Source organism: Chelonia mydas, chromosome 13 (assembly GCF_015237465.2).
Source record: "Chelonia mydas isolate rCheMyd1 chromosome 13, rCheMyd1.pri.v2, whole genome shotgun sequence".
Taxonomy (NCBI): Eukaryota; Metazoa; Chordata; order Testudines; family Cheloniidae; genus Chelonia; species Chelonia mydas.
Window position 1 is genome coordinate 21,027,736 of NC_051253.2, and position 20,820 is coordinate 21,048,555.

Consider the following 20,820-nt stretch of genomic DNA (forward strand, 5'->3'; position numbering starts at 1 on the left):
TTGGCCCAGGGAGTGGGGCTGGATCGAGTTAACCTCTACCGAAAAGCACCCCAGAGAACTGGCCCGTCCACAAACAACGGACGTGGAACTCAGTTCTTCTCTTTCGGGACGGCAAAGGGCTAAGTGAATATGGCCACATTCGAACCCATGCTGCGAGGTAGGCTAGACGCTTTGGCCACGGACTGATGCCAACACACCCTGCAGAGAATCGCTCCGAAGGCTCTGAACACTTCCTTCTGCATGCACACAAGCTTTCGGTCATGGTCTGGGCTCGCATGATACGCAACATATCCCTCTACCGGACAGAGTCCGAGCTGCTCTGGACGCTAGGAATGCTCACCAGTGCCCTGTACTGGCTGGAGTCAGGCTTACTCTGGCCCAGCTTGAATGTACGAACGTGCTCCGATGCCCTCTGCTGGATGGAATCAGAGTTGCACAAGCATTTGTGATTTTTCATGCCATCTTAGTGTGCGGCACGCAAAGATATTCAGACTCCTGATATTACCAACTGGCAGCTTCCAGCGCTTCTCCTTTAACCAATGATTTTGGAGCAGGAAGAGCAGTGCCCTAGTCCTCACTTCCCCTAAGGCTACAGGTATGTGGGCTAGCTGCTGATCACAGTGTCTGTTACATGCAGCGCTAGGTGGTTGTTGCAATGTGAACATCTTTCATGCCCCAGGTTCAACCCCCCCCGTGAGGCCTTAGTCTTGTTTTCAAACTAATGGCTGTGTTTGAACTCAAGCACTGATCCCATTTCCAGGCAGACAGCAGAACCCTCTCCTCCCTTCCAAGTCCCAAAGAGCCTCTAAGGCTTTAGACAAAAAGAGGGATTTGCCTCAGTTCCAGGCACCAATGCTGTTGCACCAGTGCAGACCCCTAGCGAAGACAAGGTAAATCGTGCTTTGCATGAGAGCGGCTCACCTCTGCGTGGACCTGGGTAAAGAGCACCAACTCACACGATGGATTACCTTGGCTACAGCTTTGCAACACAGCCAGTTGGGAATTTTGTAACTAACCTTTTTTTTGGGGGGGTGGGGGGAGGGAGAGGGGAAGAGTGGTAAAAATTACAATGTCCCAAAACTGAAACTCATCTCAGGAAAGAGTCGGATTTGATTCATTTTTCAACACGAAAACATTTGAAAAAAGTTTAAAAATCAGCAAAAATGTTTCATTTTGACATTTTCTAAATGGAGAATTCCTGTTTTCTGCTCTGAAATGCCTTTTCATTTTGCAACTTAAGCAAATTATAGTAAAAGAAAACGAAATGTTAAAAGTGAAACAAAAACGTATTATTGACCCTCACTGAAGTTTTACTAATATTGGGTCGCAAACATGTTCCAGATTTAGATTTTCCATCCTGATTCAGGACAGGAAAACTTTGATCTCTCAGATTCTCACAGGATGGGAAAACCATTTCTCACCCAGCTCTATGTTGCTCTGTGGCACCTCCAATGCTGGCTGGAGTTGGGGCAAATTCCCCAGCATAGGCCAGGCCTTAAAAACAAGAGCTCCCCACTCCACAGTCTCAAACGCTGTTCTTTGCCCTTTCTCCAACAAGGAAAAGTGACAGTACATATAATGCTGAGGAACCGAGTCCATACATGATAAATCAGTTTGCGTCCTGTTACAAGCATCAGAACTCCTGCACAGCATCTCCTTCTCCTGCAGTATTTGCGTCCTACAGCATATTTTTGTACTAGAAAAACATTTCAAACGTATAAACATGAACACCATATATTCTATTGTATATAGGTTTATATACGATCCTTATCATACCAGGAGATCAACAAATTGATGTCCAGTAGCCTTTTCACAACACTGTGTTAATCAACAACACATAACAAGAGCACAACCTGAAGGTGGTTGTTTAGAATTTTTGTGTAAATTAATTTATGCTGACAACATCACTTTTGCAGTACAAGGCAAAGATCTCGCCACGTTCAGCAACTCTCTCTCCACCGACCTGCAGAATACTTTCAGTAGTGGAAGCTCCATCCCAAAGCCACCAAAATCTTGGTAATAGCCTTTCACCTAAACAACAAAGCCATCAAAGAATCACTCAGTGTCACCTTTTGTGGTCAACAGATCCGTAATGAGCCCTATCCAAAGTACTTGGGCATAACCCTGAACAGATGCTTGACTTTTAAAGCTCATCTGGCAAAGGCACGTGAAAATGTAAAAACAAAGACTAACCTCATCCCAAAACTTTCTGGCACTCGGGATGACGATCCACCCACACTTGGAACAGGGACTCTAGTACTGGTATATTCAATGGCTGAATATTGCGCGCTCGTCTCTGCGAGTAGCTCACTTACCAAATCGCTGGATGTACAGCTTAATGCTGCTATGAGAATCATAACTGGAACATGAAAATCAAGACCCATTCAATGGTTGCTCACTCTGGCACATACACCCCGCCTAACATTCACACAGAGAAAGAGGTTCCCCCCCCCCCCCACTTGTGAGTGCAATCAAACCATGGCCAGCTTGAACTTACCAATTCATGAGGACCTCCAGAACCTTCTGAAGACACACCTGAAATCTTGCAAGCCTTTTTGGGGTTGGGCTAAAGTACTTAAAGTGTCCACATGCAATCCTAAGGTGCCCTGGGAATAATTCTGGGATAATGCTCATGTCCCAAACACATCTGATGGCCGCCACCCCCCCAAAACAACTTTGAGGCTTCAGCCTACCCTGGAAACAGTGGTCGACTTTGAACCATTCCAGAACATCGCATGGAAGATGCTGTCATCTCTTACACATCTGGGAGATGAGAGATAGTGCACAGTGTGACTGTGGACACCAGCTGCAAACTATAAATGCGTGCCCTCTTAAATCATTGGCTGGAAGCATCTCAGGTTTGCACCAAGCCACTTGTGAAGCTATTCGCTGACTCAGTAATCTGAACGTGCTTATGTGAACGTTGCTCATCACCTCTCTTGCCATATGAAAGACTGGCCCAGCCCTGCAGACTCAGAACCCCTTCTAATAATGAATTAAGCATTGTGACTAACATTTTTCACATGTGGTTTGTACTTTCTCTCATCCCAGGGGGAAAGTTGTGTGCGCAGTGGACTGTTTTGGTAGGGTGTTTTGTTTTTCTTAAACACACCTGTACACACTGCTATGTGTTAGAGAATGCAAGGTCAGAAAAATGCACCTTGCACTTTGGAGCAGAAGGTGAGGTTTGAGACGTCCTTTGTACCTGTGGGAAGTCTCTGCAGTCTGGGATCAGCCCCTCAGAAACTTCTGTCTCTTGCACAGGTGGCTTCATGTCGAAAGTTCTGTTGTGCCCAAGGAGAGACTTTCTGACTGTCAAAGCATCAGTAACTCACAAGGAATTTGCAGTATTGCCAACCCTAAACATTCAAAAATCAGGAGTCAGACCCCAAAGATATCATACAACTGGCCACAAATTATATAGTCTTTTTTTTTTTTTTTTTTTGGGGGGGGGGGTTGTCCGTCTTGATTTTTGACCTCCTCTTGCCCCGCCAGGTGGTGGGTGACTGTGGGTGAGAGACAGACAGACACCTGGTCCCTGCTGCCGGAGTTCTCACTGATGCTTGAGTGCCGAGCTTCCAGCTTCTCCCCACACCTCACCTCCTAATTAACTGTCTCCTCCCAGCTGCATCGCTACTCCTTCCCCAGCTCAGAAATTAATTATGCATCCCCCAAGTCCCCACATCAGTTCTCCCCCAAGTCCCCACATCAGTTCTCCCCCGGCCCCAAATCTGCTGCTCCTGTAGCGCCAGTTGCTCTCCTCTCCCTGCCCCCAGACATGGGGTTGCAGGGATGAGGAGGGGGAAGCCGAGAGCTGACGTACCCATTGTCCATAGGAGAGGAGGGGGAACGGAGCTGGCCTGAGTGACTGGGCTCTGTCTACTCTCCCCTCCCCTCCTGTTAGAAGAGTGTCAGTGGCTCTGTCTCTCCAGCTTTCCCCACAACCTCCTCTTGGCTTGGGGTGGGGGAGCTCTGCCTTCTTCCTGCAGCAGCTCTGAATGGTGGCTCTTCTCCAAGAGGTGGGCAAACGCGGACGACCGCCAATCGGAGGGAGCTTTTCCCCTAGGCAGGGCTGCAGTTCAAGAGAGGGCTGGAGCTTCTGGCATCATAGCTAGGCTGGGCCCCCTGGGAACTGGGAAACACTGTATCTGCTTGACAGCACATGGCAGATGGAGGATGCTGGAGCGGTGCACAGAAAACAGAGAAAGCTGGTTCACACAGAGCCCCAGGGGGAGATTTTCCAAAGCTCCCAAGGGATTATGGAGCACACGTTGCATTGACTTTTAGTGGGAACTGGGCTCGAGTCCTTTAGGAACTTTGGAAAATGCCTCCCCCAAATGTGGAACTAGACAAGTGCCTCGAGTCACTTTGGCCGAGCGGAAGAGCACACTCCCTCCGGCTGGACAAGTTACTTCCAATACGCTCTGTCCCGAGAATGGAAACAGCTCCCCCCACCCTGGTGCACCAGGACTCAGAGAGCAACCTCAATGACACACGTAGCTGCGGGAGGATGTGGGAACTGAGCCATGGTTTAGCCTTTGGATGCAAGTCACTTAACCTCTTTGGCCCTGATGCAAAGCCAACTGTCGACAGCGAGAGTCTTCCCATTGACTTCAGTGGGCTTTGGATCAGGCCCTGTGGGGCAGATTTTCAAGTGCTCAGCATCTACCTCTGGAGACAGATTTCCGAGAAGCTCTCCTATTTCCACAAACACTCAGCCTCCAGCAGCAACCAGTGTGCTGAGACCTGTGTCTAACACCCTCCCCTTATTTAGCTGCCCAAATGGGAACTGAGCTCTTGAAATCTGGGCCAGTGTCTCTCTAGTTTCCCTATCTCTGAAATAGGGATAACTGTGTAACCACATCACAGGGATACAAGGTGGATTAATCAGCATTTGTAACAGTGCTTGGAAGACACCAACTGTCAGGGATATTTCTCTAAATAAGAGGGTCACGGCTTGGTCACTCGCTTGCTTCTATTATTTTGGATGCATACAATGTCTTCTCCTCCCGACTCTAAAAAAATAAATAAATAAAAAAATTTGGTCCTTTGGCAACACTGGGTTTTCTTCACTTGATTCTAAACTAGCAAAAGCCTGGCACTTGCTTTCATGTCCAGATACAGTTTTGTCAGCAAGTTCGGCAGGAACAGGAATGGGTCTTGCAATCAACAGCCATACACGCAGCAAGCGAAGGTCCAAGATATCACCACCTACAGTATATTTCAGTACCAGAAGTTCACGTTGCCAAGATCTGCGTCCAAACAATGGGCTAGTATCACTTTAAATCATTTCTGAATAGACTCGAACCCCTTGTGTTCTCTCACTTGGCAGCACTGATCATGTCAAGTATCATGTTTCATGCTGGAGAGGCCTTGGAGCTTTGTATTTCCTGCTTGCTTTAGAGCAGACAAAAGAAAGAGGGAATCCCCAGTGGGAAGCGCTGTTTCCCTGAAATATGGGGGACGTGCTCAGTAACCTTAGGCATCAGAAAATAATCCACTCCAGAGTCCTCAACTATTGGACAAAGGGGGAGGGAGGTCTGCATATACAGAAAGGATATTTTTATCCATCCGTATTGTTCCAAACATGAGCAAGCCGGAAAGGCTCAGGAAAGCTATTTACAGAAATACGGACGTTCCAGTTCTCTTGGCATGTGTTTTCTGCAGCGTGTGTTTGGTTTAAAAGGAAGCCTTCCGAGTAACCTGAAAGTCAAATCACTGCAGCTACCTACAGACAGCAAATCACAGCAAACAAAAAAGCATGTCTTGAAATATAACAAAGAATAATTCAGACAGGAAGCCATGCTTTGTCCTCAGGCTGCTGAAAGCATGGACTTACTGAGGGGTTATTCCTAGTAGAACACACTGGATGTTGAAATTGGCTATACCCTGCCTCACAGTGTTTGAAAAAAAAAACAAAAAATCATTAGGGTCATTCAGATTTGATGGAAAATGCCTGCAACCTGGAGGATCATCTGGGCAGGGATGGCATGGTCATCAAACCCAGTGGGTAGCCCCAAAATCATGATGCTTTCCCCACAGATCTTTAGAGCACTCACAAAAAGCAGGAGCATTCCTGCAGAGATCCTCCACAATCCTCTCAGGGCCCCAGCCCCCCGCAGCAGGCAGCCTGTGGGACAACCACACCTCGGCCAAACCCTGGAATACAAGTAGCACAGTACAGAAGGAAGGCCGACGTTAACTTACATGGGGAAACCCTCACATCTTCCTTGCCTCCCCACCCTTCCCTCATGAAGCCAGAAGGGTGTCCAAAAGGGAAATGATGTAATCCCGATCCAATTCCCCCCTGCCTTGGAGAGAAATTTGTCCAAAGCACCGCTATTCAGCAAATGGAGAAACTGAGGCACAAAGAGGTGAGGACACGTCAAATCAATGGCTAAGCTAAGAATAGAGCACCAGGTCTTCCGACGCTCACCCCACAACTCCACCAACAGACTGCACCGTATCAGAGCCTTCAGCATTTCTCCTGTTGTGAGTTCTGCACTGGACAGACTGGAGCAGGTGCTCCAACGTAGCTGGGGTTAGTCCTTTCTCTGCGACACCCCCCCCCGAATCACACTGCTAGTTTTATCACATCCATTCAAGTTGCTGCACGTTCACCATTTCCTCCCACTAGTAGGTCTCTGAGTGAGTTCAGCATTGGGAAAAAGTGCCAGTCTGGAGCCCTCTGTCCTGCAGCCAGTGGCCGGACAGGCTTCCAAACATGGGGCACAGCTCAAAGCCTAGTGTGTAGGGAGCAGCTGTAGGGGTGGGAGGGCAGATCAGCTTCCTTAGCCTTTCCCCCCCTGCCCCCAAGCTGCAGATCATACACAGGGTGCAGTGCTGAAGCTCATCAATGCAGAACTGGTCGAGACCATCACCAACTCAAACGCTTATGAAGTGGGGCAGGTGGCGTTTGCTGGCCTGCGGAAAAATAAGGTACAACTGGAGTTTCCTGAAGTGTCACTCAATACCCTGTGCTCTGAGCCAAGGGTGGTAAGTTCAGGTCCCACGGACAGAATGGGGGCTTCTATCCAGGGCTGACGCTCTACAGCAGGGGTGGGCAAACTTTTTGGCCTGAGGGCCACATCGGGGTTCCAAAACTGTATGGAGGGTCGGGTAGGGAGGGCTGTGCCTCCCCAAACAGCCTGGCCCCTGCCCCCTATCCACCCCCTCCCACTTCCCGCCCCCTGACTGCCCCCCTCAGAACCTCTGACCCATCCAACCTGCCCTGCTCCTTGTCCCGACCGCCCCCCCTGGGACCCCACCCCCTATCCAACCCCCCCTGCTCCCTGTCCCCTGACTGCTCCGACCCCTATCCAGACCCCCGCCCCCTGACAGGCCCCCCGGGACTCCCATGCCTATTCAACCCCCTGCGTCCCCTGACTGGCCCCCGCCCAGAACCTCTACCCCATCCAACCGCCCCCTGCTCCTTATCCAACCCCCCCGCTCCCTGCCCCCTTACCATGCCACTCAGAGCAGCATGTCTGGCAGCTGCACTGCCCGCCCGGAGACAGCCCCACCGCTGTGCTGCCTGGCAGGAGCTCGCAGCCCCGCCGCTCAGAGTGCTGGTGGCACGGCGAGCTGAGGCTGCAGGGGAGGGGGGACAGCAGGGGAGGGGCCGGGGGCTAGCCTCTCCGGCCGGGAGCTCAAGGGCCAGGCAGGACGGTCCCGTGGGCCAGATGTGGCCCACAGGCCGCAGTTTGTCCACCTCTGCTTTACAGCCCTGCAAGAGCAGAGTGTGCTGCTCTGTTCTTTGAGGCAAGGTGGATGCCCCCTGGTATTTGTTTCCAGTTTCTCTCTAGAGGAAGTTAAGGAACCGAAGGGACTTTTTGTAGAGGGCCAGAAAATCTCCTGTCACCCAGCCTACATTCCTCTTCTACTCCAATAGCTTAAAGCACCTATGGCGGCATGAGCCATTGCTAAACCCATAATGGCTGCTCCATTCCCCAGCAGTGCACCACATCTCCCATTCGACAACTCACTGCTTTCCAACACTCCCACTTATCTGTTCCACTCCCCTTGTATAGCCTGCACACAGACAGGAAAGCCTTCAAGAGACCAGCCTCATTTTGAGACTAAATCTCCAGAGGACAGCCCTGCATTGTACAATGAACTCCCACTGACCGCAGGGGCAGCTCTGTGCGTGGAAAGCTTGCAGGAGCGGGCCCTTGGAATGGAATGATCATTTTTAACCAGACACTCATGTTTTCACATACATACAAATACACTCAAATCCAGGCAAATCCAATCTTATAGCAAGTGCAAGAAGGGAAGCTGTAGGAGCCATCCAGCATGACAGTGTACAGCAGGTTCAGCCTTGGTGAAGGTCAGATCATCTCTCTGTTATCTATCAGCATTACCAAGACTGGAACAGAGGAGGAACAGTCGACTGAGTTAAAATGAAGTAATAATCCTGTATGGCCACCCCTTTTTCTTGAGTCCCCACCCTCCAACTGGACTGCAGAGTGCTGTGCACTCCCCCCCCCGCCCAGCACTGGGATGAAATTCAGCAAGCCGCAAACACTACACAACAGCTAGGAAGACAACTGAAGACTAGTTAGCCAACACAATGCACAAGAAACAGTTTATAAAGGCAGCACAATGACAGAATGTCAAGGCAAACACCCTTGACTGTGGTAGAAAATTCGACGGGATCCAAAGACCACTCAATCAAAATCTCAATTTTAGAGCTCATCAAAAATCTGGCCCCTCCAGGCACACAGTGCCCCTAGTACCACACCAGGCCACAGTTTCAGAGGGTAGAGTGCCACCTACTGAATCACCAAAAGCACTTTTTGGAACACATGGTTTTCTTTGAAGCTCTCATATCCATCTACTGACCCAGCCTAAGAACTATGTTTAGTCTATGAGCTGCAATGAGTTACAGCTTGAGGTGTTCTTTGTGTAATGGCAGTGACCCATTGTGCTAGGTGCTGTATAAATACAGTGACAAAATCTCTGTCCCCAATCTAGACAGACAAAGGGCGGGAAGGAAGTCAGAGATACGGGTGAAGCGATTTGCCCAATGGTTACACACTAGACCACTGGCAGAGCTAGGACTACCCCACAATTGTCCTGACTCCCAGTCCAGTGACCATGTTATGGCAGCTTGAACTTGCTGAGGAGGAGGGACAGCATGTTGCTTAGTCGCACCTAAGCCACACTGCTCACTGCTGGAGGCTGCTGTTGGCCCCTGTGGGTAGTTGGATGGAAGAACACACAAACGCCAACGTTCGGTTAAGTTGTAGGAATTTATTTTAAATAACCTACAGTTGATTAAAAGGGAATTCATGATAAAAATAGAAGATACTTGTTGAGGAAAGACTGCAGGAAATGGTCTTCTCACACACACTAAGCTAACAATGCCTCTAAAACTAATGATTATAGCAAAAAAAAAAAAAAAGGTTTCACATTAAAATTCTGCTTTTTAATTTTTAAAATTTTTGTACACAATTACAAAAGAAAAAAATAAAAGCCCTAAAATCTTGATTATTTTTCCTTTTTTGGACCAATGCTCATTTCCCTCGAAATTTATTGACCTGTGAAACTTCTTTTTACACAATAAAATCTTTCAAGTAAAAGAGGGGAGGGGGGTTTTAAAAAAGGGGGGGGGGAAAGCAAAGAAAACAGTCTGCCAAACCTAAAAAGTGGATATTCTTGAAGTGTATAGAGCATGCTCAGAACAAAGGATGATGGGAAAATTGTTTGTCACTGATTTCATTTCTCCTCAAATTCCACACTCATCCCTCCCCCCCACACTCATCCATCCCTCCCCATTTCCCCCCCAAAATCTACACGATCTTTAAGATCAAGAAGAAAAACGTTTAAATATTTTAAAATAATTAAAAGAAATAAAAATTCACATTTAAAAAAAGAACACTCAAGTCAGGAAGCATCTTCCCATCATGCTTTGCTTTGAACAGATGTGGTGGGTTGTTTTGCGTTTTTATTAAATTCATGTTCCAATGCCACGATTGTTTTGAGTAAAACTAACAAAAAATAAAATAAAATAAAAGCAGGTACCTCCATGACCATCGTGACAGCTGCGTCAGGTGCGTTGGGTTTTAAAATTTTGTTAAATTCCTGAAATGGGGCAGAGGGAGGGGCAGGGGTTTAAGGAGTCCATTTTCTATTAAAATATAGAAGTTATTGCAAAACCCTAACTGTAAAAACGCACCAATATAATTGGATTTTGTATACAGTAGCTAAAGATCCCCCAAGCTCTTCAGTGTAATGATGAATTTGCCTGGTGGAAGGTTGACAAATCCCCCATCCACTTGCCCTGCCTCGAGAGAAACAAAACCAAACCAAACCAAACCAAACCATACAGCTAGAATTTGGATCTCTGAAACATTTTTAAATAAGTTGTCCATAGGACAACTGGCTCAGCTCCTTTATAATATTTCCAGGTTTATCTTTTCTCAAAGATGTTGGTTTCTTTGTCGGATGCTCGCTTGCCCCTCCTTACCCCCTCCCCCACAATTAGGACAAGTAAGGCTCACAGTTTATCAATCTCCCTAAAGCCAGGCTTCCCCCCACCCCTTTTTCCATAAAATCCAGCTCATTAAAAACAGGTTAAAACTCATAATCTTCGTCTGCCATGTCAATTGCCCAGGCAAATTTCTCTCGTTGGGTTTTGTTATAAATCTTCTCTATAGGAATCCCCCACTTCTTACACCTGCAGGAGAGAAGGAGACAAAAGTTAGCCATCCGTGCTCACAAACATGCTCTCTTAATAGGAGCACCTGTCCGAGGATCATTATTCTTTTCGCTCCAATGCAACATTTTTCCTGTTCTCTCCTGTGCCCCCCTACTCACTGGCTCACACAAAGCTGGTCCCCCCCAGGTTGGATTCTCCCACCAGCCTTGCCAACCCTATTCACAATTCCTGACCAACTCAGCTTGCTGCTAGCTGTCCCGCTCCTTAATATTTGCAAAGAGAGGCTAGGCTAGGCTAATCGGGGACAGGACTCCATTGTGCTTGGCCTGGTACACAAAGGTATACGACACAGTGCTCATGTCAAAGAGCTTACAACCTGCTACTCCTCCTTCCCAATCTCACCCAGTACCCACCCCGTCTGCTGCAGATTTACCTCCCTTCCCACAGTCCTCGAGGCCTCCGACATGCCAAACTCAGGGGCGTGGGCACCCTTATCTGTCCCCATCACTGTGATCACAGGTCACGTTTGAGACATTACTGCACAACACCTTTCCGATGCCACATGGCAGGCTCTGTAGCTAGCAAGTCCAAGCTGTTTTAGTCACTCCGAGTGATTACTTTGGGATGGATTTAACTCACAAGGATAACGCTCAAGTTGCAAACCATCCTGCAAGTGCCAGTAGCGAAGGAGACGTTAGGATGGCTAATGGAGATCACAGGACAGGTGTATCTTTGCAAAGAACCATCCAGGCTGCTGACGAGTTTTTCATCTTGTCTATATGGATGCATTGAAAGCATAATGGAAATCCCTTGGCACCAGCCACCTCTTCTCAAACAGAAGCCTTTGCGGTAAGAATTTCTAATACCGTAGGCAATTTAAAAGGCTGAATTCACCATTGACTGCAGAATCCCCAACTCCTGTGTCTGACAAAGGTTAGGTTGAGACTGTCCACATCGCAAGCCGCTTCCCATACAAAACTGGCATGATCGCAGTGTCTGCTCAGAAGGGGCTCAGGACTGAAATAACGAGCAGGATGAGGTGGCTGGCCAAGAGAAGAGAGATGTGCTAGGAGAGCTGAGGGGGAGGGGAAGGAAGTGTTCACAGTATGCCTGTCTCTAGCCTCTACAGATGCTAAATTAAGACACCAAAATGTAAGAAGCAACAATGTAACAGTCACTGCCCTTTTGGTCCCAGAGACACTGTGGTTCCTGCTGGAAAGTGCTCTTAGAAAAAATGATTGAGGTCGGTCTAAAATACAAAAGATTCAGAGAGGCTGAGATTTCCAGGAGGGTCAAGCTACTGCCTGGAAACGGATTACTAGGCAGAGCTGTGCTAAGCCTCCCACCACTCTGGGACAGTGCACACAGCACAGGGACAGGCGGGAATCCTTCCCCACATGGCAGCTTACCAGGCAACTGAGATCCTGGGATCCAGGTAGTTGAGTTTGGAGGTGCCCAAGGCAATTTGCTTGTTCTCCTCTCTGTCTGTGGCCTGAACCTCCAGCTTCATCAGCTGCTCCTCAATCCTCTGCACGGCTTTTTTCTTACTCTCCACTGTCCTGTGGATGAGGAAAGAATCAGGGAACTGGTCAGAAAGAGCTAGGCCTTCGTGGGGGTTCATTATTACCCTATGGGGATCCAAAGGGACCCTAGTAACTCGCACCTTCCCTGAAAAGATCCAGTGCTTGGCAAATGATACCAATCAGCACTGAGGTGAAAGGTGACAACACTTTACACAGTTCAATACACAAAATCAAGAATCTGGTATCAACTAAAGCTATTTGATGACGTTTTAAGGAGGCAGAATGCAGTTCCCCAAGTTGGAATTTGTCCAGGACTCTAGCGGTAACATTTCTATTCCCATATAAAGAGAAACCCCAGTTTAAAGCCAGGCAGTCCACTCCTGCATGAAGTGGTATGAGATCATCTATTAAGCACAAGAGCGCAGTATTCAGTCTGATCTGAAAGAGGGTCATTTCTCCTACTCTGTTTGTAGAGTACCCCCTTGAAAGTCTAAGTGCAAGCGTATGCTCCTATCTGGTTTTTGCATTCAGCACCCAACACGCTGCTCTGTAGTTTCTACACTGGAGCAGACACTAAGATACCAACCATCTCCTACTCTGTGCACCAGAGGGAAAGCACATTGCTCAGCAAACTGCTTCCTGGGAGAGGTAGGTAGGTAGGGCCTGTGTGGCGGAGCAGAACAGAGAGAGGTTTGGACGAGTCATAACAGAATGATTTCTTCACAAGAGACTGAAAACTAACAGTGTGAAGACGGCCCATTAATAGGCTCAGAAGATGTGACCTGGGGATCCTGAGGAGTGTTCTGCACTCTCCTGTCACAGACGTGCTTCCAGTCTCTCGCTAAACCATCAGCCACATGCCGAGCTCATGGAAGCTTTGCCGGTGAGGGTATGTTGTGAAAAGCAGAGATCCATGCCCCTTGCTAGTGACCACGTAAGGAGCGACAATGACAGACTACACCGTGCTCCTCAGCTAGGTGGCCATTTGCTAATGCAGGCTCGAAAGCGTGGGGGGTGGGGAACAAAAACTTGGAGGATCATGGATCTGGAGGGAAGGGGGGAGGTATTTAAAGCAGCACCGCTGAAGTAACGATCCCGTTTGGGGCTATTGCCCTGCGCTGCCGCGTGAGACCTCTTACAGCTTATCTGCACTGAAGCCAGACTTACTTTTTGGACTTTTCATCCCTTCGGACCTTGGCATCGGCTTTGGCGCTTTTCAGTTCTCTCCTGGCATCGGCTAACTGGTCCTTCTTGGCATCGATCTAGAAGAGGCAAAAACCCAGAGAGCAGGGTGGGAATTAGGAGTCACACCCACAGAGTGTGAACGACTACAGAAGAGGGGTTCGCTGACATCCAGGTCAACTGTACAAACCTCCTAGCAGATTCGCCACCTGTATCGAAGGGCCTGGGATTCAACTGGTGAAGTATATGTCTGAGTGGGACACGAGCCTGGGGCTTTAAATAAAACCTCATACACTGGGCCTACATTTTCAAAAGTGACTAGTGACTTAAGACACCGTAATGGTGTCTAATTTGCTATGCACTTGCCCTCTGACAATCAAGCCCATCCAAGGTGAACACTGGAAAATGGAGTCACTCCAAATCACTAATCACTTTTGTAAAAATTAGGCCATTGGTATTTCAGATGTGTTGTGCACAGAGACGAGGTTGGGGACGGTGCAGAGGGGATTATCTTTGTCACAGAAAGGGGTTCCTGTGGCATTAGGAATAGACAGTTCCAACCAGAAGGTAGTAAGTAGGATAAAGCCTCTGGTTACTGCTCAGGAATTGGCATCTGAGCAAGGGAACTGAGTGGAAGTACAGTAGGATTTGACAAAGCAGAGCTGGCCAATAGCCCATTTAGTCAGTTAGCCTCTCTGAGTATGCTGGATGCAAACCAATAAAAATTCATCTAAATATACCATACAATCCCATGGAGGGAAATTTCCTGACCCCAGCTTGTGATCAGTTTATGCCCTGAAGCATAAGGATTCCATGCTCTTGTAATCTTCCAAAAAATATCAAGCACTGAATCTAGACAGTCAGCCTTAGCTTGGGATCTAGTAAGGTTTAAAGATTCCCAGCTCCTTAGTCCTCAACTGCTATTTTGAAACTCTCCTCCTCCTCCCAAGGTAACAACTCAAGTCAGTTGTAAAAATCAGGGGTGGGGGCAGCCAGGTTAGGTGTTACAGAAGCAAGAGAACACCCTAGTGCTAAAACAGAACACCTTATTGAGAGGGTTATTTTAAAGTCAGGCTGTGAACAGACCTAGCCACATTTTGACCTCATGGCCTTCGGCAGAAACAATCTGTAAAGGAAGAGGTCGAGTTAGAGGAGTAGAGTGCACTGCGCGCAAAAGCTGAATTGATACAAAGGTCTACCAGGCCACTCTGAAAGGAGTAGACACCCGCTCTGGTTTCCTTTCAGGGCCACAAATCAGAGAAAAGGACTGTGGTTTTAATTTAAGTGTCCTCAGCGTGCAAATCAGACTTTGCTGAGGGGAAAATGACATGTTGCAAGGAAGATATTCTAGGGACTTTTTTGGCTTAGAAAGCCAGCTCATGACCTTGGCACCTGATTGGTTGGCTAGGGGGCAGAAAGTTAGCTGAGAGGTGGCAGATTTCGTTCTATCCAAGTGAAAAAGGGTGCTTGTGTCTCAGACAGTCTGTCCTCAAGGTGGAAGATTTCTTTTTAAAAACCAGAGGACTCGTTACAAGACAGTGGTTTCAGACCCAGCCACACTAGCACTCCGTAGGCAGTGGAAAGTGGACTCCCCTTCAGTGGAATTTGCTACACGCAATTAGAAGCAAATGATGATACACCCACAACCAAAGGAAAAAAAAGTGATTTCTAGCTGTGCCTTTAATCGAAAGGAGACTAAAAATTACCTTGGTTTGTAGATTCATCATGGATTTCTCAAAAGTCTTTGGTGGCGCCCTCTGGTGGTTACACAAAATAGCAACAGCTCTATTGGCACGGTTATAGGAAAGGATCTTTGCTGGGATGTTATCATCCGCTGAAAAAGTCGAAAAGCAGGTGAAACAATTCTGAGAGGCTGAGCAGCCACGGACATGCGCCGTTGCTTTTACTGATTCATATTCACTAATGAGCCTAAGTTAGTCTGAATTCATCTCTAGTATGCCAGCCTCATTTAAATCCCAAACCCAAGTTTTATTCTGGAATCAAGGAGTTAAAGATGCCATTTACTTCTCTTTGTGTACCACTGTCATGAGTAATTTCAGCAGAGAAGAGCACATCACAGTCAACAATGGAGAGGGACAACCTATCTTGCAGTCAGAACAGAGTAAGTCAGGATTGTTCTTGATAGTACGTAACCTTGGGCCTGACACTTAACTGTGCTAAGCCACCATTCCCCCTTCTGTAGGGAGGACGCTATCTCCTTGCCTTAGAAGGAGGGTTGGCTCACCCATGTCTTGTGCAGCATTTGGATGGATGGCATTACAAAAATGGCCAAGTACTAATGTTGGCCTGCACGTCTGAAGGGGGGATTTTCCAGGACACAGCCACTCTCCCTCTCTTCCGACCTCAAAGGGTCACTTCTAGAATTTTAAGTTTCATAAGATAAGACACCCATCAAGACAGTGGGAGGCAGGTAGGTCCTGGAGACCTAGCTGTGCTGGCTGCAGCACACCTGGAGATGATGGTATGAATGCACCAAGATGGCTGTAGGCCAAGTCTGCATCACCCCAGTCCTGGAGTCACTGGCCCATCCCCAGTGCAAGCCAGTAGCCACAGGGCTGTTTTGGCAGCTGTGGATTGGCTAGAGGCTGCAGATCCCTCAACAAACTCTCTCATGTCAGCCATGCCTCTTATGTTGGGGGCTGCAAGGGGAGTAGCATAGATTTAGAACAGCCAACCCTATGCCACCTGGTATTTTAACAGAATCCCTAGGAAGCCGGTAAAGTCCTCTTTGAGGTTGCCTTGTGCCACTACAGTGCGACAATACAGCCTTGTGAGGGACCAGAACATACTTTCCCAATAATCTAAACACTTCAAGGGAGGTCAAACTTTGGAACTTAAGCCGAAAGAGGGGAGAGTTTTTGGGGAAATCCTAAGCCATGTTTCATCCTAAATAATTTGTCCATCCCATTCCTCGGGTTTTGGGCCTCATTATCCAGCAAGACCATTTTGTACTCACTGAGGCACCCCGGGGATCCACCCCAAGGCATCACCACCACACAAATTATCACCACAACAAATGAGGCTAGGTGGTCCCAGACAAATAGCACTTACGGGTAGTGAGTTCTTTTAGCTGTTGCTGTAGCGTGATGGAGGCATTGTAAGTACGGAATACCTTGGCTGTCAGGCCCTCCATAAGGTCTTGAAGATGTTTATTTAAGATACTGGTCTAAGGGAGCAGAAAGAGTTTGAGGTTTCAGTCACTCCAGCACTAGGACTAGAATCCTTCTGAATATTTGCATCCTTGCTAGACTCACAGTCTTGCCATTGGACCAGAGGTTTAACTGTGAATTTCTAGGTACCCACACTATGATCCAGGCAAGGAGAATATGTAACCCATGCCTGGAACCTTGCTGTGTCTTCCTTAGGCCAATAGGAATAATGGAATATGTGGTAGCTACAACTATTGACAAAATGAACAAGGGGCTGGGGCGGAACTGGGCTGTAGATCTGCATTGACGGAGACTAGGGAGGAGGAAGAACTATCATCTGATGTGATCACTTGAATGAATGGCAAAACAATTCTTCTTCCTTCACTGTTATACTTTAGGCCCCAATATGTGGGGGTGGGTCTGTCTCACCTCAGTAGAGGCACTCAGCTCCTTCACAGTGTTCAAGTTGATCTGAGTGTGTGTGTGGGGGGGGGTGGTGGGGGAGGGTAGCAAGGCTATCACCTCACACATCCCATGCCTCCTCCCCATGCTTAGGCTGCTGTTGCATAGCAACAAGCCCTTAGTTGGAGCAAGCCAGTCTGCTTAAAGACTAAGATTTTAGACCAGTCATGTAAATGGGCACATCCCTATGGAGACAGATGGCCATTGCCTCTGTGCCAGTCTCTGCCAGGCCCACTGGAAAGAGACAGATGAAATCGAGGCCTTCTCTGTGGCAGTACGATTTGCTATTGGCTGGCCAAAACAATAGAGCCGTCGTACCACGTTCGTCTAACAGCATAGTAAGAATCACCAGGGTTAGAGTAAGGAGCTCTAAAGCAGTATTGTTGCTTACATTGAGTCTGTCAAAGAGGTCATCCTCAGGCTGCTTGTTCTCCATGAACAGCTGTAGATTCTTAAAAACCTACAAGAAAGGAGAAGGGGAAAAAATACTTCACAAGGCAAAGCAAGGAGACGAGATGGCCCTGGGGTTTGGGAATGGGATAGAGAGCCTTTTGCTTCTGGGTTCCCAGTTCAACAGTGCCTGAAGGTCATTACCTTCTAAAGGCTACCTGGTGGTCCATGTGAGAAGAGTTGGATCCCATTCCAAGTGGACAGGTATCCACATCCCAAGTCACCACTCAAGCTTGTGCTAATAGTCTCTGCCCTGGCAGCAGAAGAGCCAAGGAGTGAATGGCCCATCTCACACCTCTGAGGTGATCCCTCTAGGTCAGAGCTGAGGGAGACTCTACTACCGCCGTTGCTATTAATTGCCCTGGTTAAAGAGAGAGCCAAGCTGGCACTTTTCCCTGGCAGAACAAGGTTACTCTCGGAGCATCCTTGCTATCCAATGTGCACCCTGATCCTTTGCCCAATGGGCAGAGTTGCCATCTCAGGCCCAAACCAGTGACGTAAACTGCCTTGGCAGCCCCGATACAGCCACATCCCTTAGTTGCATTTGATGTTTCATATAACTACACCACAAGCAGTTACACTCAAAAACAGTCAAGACTTCCTAGATTATGCAGACAGACCACGAATCCCTGCTCTACATGGCTCTGAAATCACTTGAAAATTCAACTTCCAGGCTTTTCAGCCACACATTTTGATAACAAGACGACATCTAATACACAGAGATTTCTATTTCCATAATAATCAATTCCCTCACTGCGAACTCTTAAAGAACACACCCCAAGAGGGACTAATGCCAATGAATTTAGTAACAGAAAAATAGGTTCTCTTTCTTAACCCCTGTGACCCCCTCATTTCTATAATAGCAGCAGTTTGAAAAAAAAAGTCAACATTTACTGCTCTTCGCCATTCATCTCGTCACAGCATTATAAACACTGTATTTTACACACTGTGCTATGTGCATAGTTAGTGGGCCAGATTCCTATCTCTTACACCAGAGTAAATACAGTGTAAATAACTCCCTGGATTTTGTTTAATGCCTCTGCTTATATTGAATGGACGGAGATTTATTTTGAAGCGATCCAAGTAATAACAGAGATAGAACTGGTGGATTGAATATAAACAAAGCAAATAAATATTGCATGGAACAGGAAGGTCTCAGTCAGCAGGTATGTATTTTGTACAATAGTTCTTAGGTCAGGCATACTTCAGCTGCATGCTCCACTGATTTACACCAGAGTACCTGAGAACAGGGCCTAGCCCACTGAAGGCAAACATTCAGACGTGAGCTTCAAGAAAAGCAATCCCTTGTATAATATCCAGGCACATGTCCATGATACTTGAGGCATAACTCCAAGTTTGCTTACTGCTACGCTAGTAACAATGCAGCCCGGTACTGGCTATCCTGTGCCCTTCATGCTGCTGGGGAGGTTTGGCTTTTGCACCTGTGGATATGACTGTGTCCCAAAGACGTCTACCACTGAGAAAAAAGCACGATGCTAAGGCTGCAGACTAGCAACCCGTCCACATAATGGCTTTAAAATAACCATTGCTGGTCACATAGGTATGGCATGGATTAAATGGCCACTAGCTCAGAGCATGGAGACCTTAGAAAAGGAGAAACCTTCAATAAAGGCCTCACAGTATGGTTACTTCACATCAGAACCAGGCAGGTGGCAGCCTTACTCCTCCAAAGCACCCACAGAAAGGGAAGGTCAGAAGATAAGCTCTCTTATTTTCTGCCTTCACATTTGGATAAAAAACGATGTACAGGAACTGCCACTTCTGGAGATTTTCCACCAGCCAGTTCCTCTTTTCCTTGCAACACTGCACGGGGCCAAGAATGAGAAACATCTCACCCTCTTCTCAACGGGGACTTTGTTGTAGTATCGGATGGAGTCTTTACCAAGGAAGTCAAATTCAACCATGTATTCCTGGCCATCCAACTCCGGATGCAAATTAATGTGTTCCACTCGGAGGGAGCAGCAGCCAACGGTGTCCGCTGTCTCCCCTTCTTCCTTCTCGTTACCAGCTCTCAGGGCAAGCTACAAATTGAACAAGAGAAGGGGAGGTGGGCAAATGGAATCAAAATAAGAGGTTTAGCATTTCAAACTGCTCTGGTAATTTATGGATTGTAGGGTCCTCTAGGACTCTTGTCTGCCCAGTAACCAGGGTATTCCGATTTAGCGGGGTACAGTGTGTGTCTGATCCTTGAACAGAAGGGGAGCACGGACATTCAGAGAAGCTAAAGACAGGTAACTCTCAAAAGGAGAGGTTTGAAACTTAGATTACTGACGTTAAAATATAAATAGTTGGAGACACAATGAAGTGCAATGGAAGTTATATGCCTGGAGCCAAAAGAGGGAGAAGACATCAAAAGATACATCAAAATCAGGATAAATAAAAAGTTGATTATATTTTAAACTGGATTTTTTATATAAATTAAAACTTTAAAAAAACCCTGTTTAAAATTAAATTTGACATTATGACAACCTATGGTAAGCCCTAATTTACTATAATTAGTAAAATTATTTAAATAAAAAAGAAAGCTTGTGCCTTAGTTACTTTTGGTTTCATTTTAGCTAGCAGTTGCAGAGAGAACATATATTAATGTTCTTCATTTGCACTAGTTTATTCAAAGGTGAGAGACACTGACAAAGCTGACCAAACAGGAAAGCTTTTCCTCTTCCAATCTAGGCATACAAACCAGGTGGGAGAGGATGAAATCTATTAATGCTAAAGACATGGGACCAGATTTTCAAAGATATTTAGACACTTTATGATATAGATAGGTTCCCAGTGGGATATTAAGAGCAAATAAGCAGGTTTAAAAATAAGAATCTGCATAAGTGTAGATTGAGCTATATGATAGCTTAAATAAACGTATATAGATATAGCGTATCCTCCTGGTTGGCCAAAAGTACCACCACATTTAAAGGCTACATATAATTGCAAACAAACATGTTTTAATATTACCTACCAAGGAGAATGAACCTTTCTTTAGGAAAATAACTAAAAAGTACACATGCAAAACAAGATTAAAAGCAATTATTTACAAAGTTTCCTGCTTGCTAATTTAAATCATGACTAAAATTACTGTGATTTAATTCAATCCACACTGATCAAAATGAGTAATTAATTGGTCACAGAAGCCACACAGCAGTGCTATCACTATTTGGGACACAGTTTTAAATACTACAATTACGTAAACATGGTGACGGACTACAGTTTTCTTAAGTGTGGCAAGAGGAAATAGCACAGTTCACGTCAGAGTCGTGAGCTTCATAACTAATTGGTAATAAAAAGCAGAGCATTCCAGTAGGAGTCAGAAACCACTGGAAGCCAAGGGCCATACACCCACCTGCAGAGCTCC

At 46.9% G+C, this 20,820-nt stretch overlaps 1 protein-coding gene across 2 annotated transcripts in view; it reads right to left on the reverse strand.

Annotated features, from left to right (window-relative positions):
- Window positions 1–9,235: 9,235 nt before the first annotated feature.
- The window catches only part of TOP1 (DNA topoisomerase I), an 84,998-nt gene continuing 73,413 nt past the window's right edge, over window positions 9,236–20,820 (reverse strand). The window contains exons 15-21 of one of the 2 annotated variants that reach the window (XM_007057182.4): window positions 19,307–19,492; window positions 17,392–17,460; window positions 16,441–16,555; window positions 15,075–15,202; window positions 13,354–13,448; window positions 12,073–12,222; window positions 9,236–10,681 (exon numbers count right to left, since the gene is read on the reverse strand). In XM_007057182.4, coding sequence (XP_007057244.1) covers window positions 10,579–10,681; window positions 12,073–12,222; window positions 13,354–13,448; window positions 15,075–15,202; window positions 16,441–16,555; window positions 17,392–17,460; window positions 19,307–19,492 — 846 coding nt within the window. In that variant the 3' untranslated portion in view covers window positions 9,236–10,578. The other variant, XM_043526799.1, reaches the window with a different exon arrangement.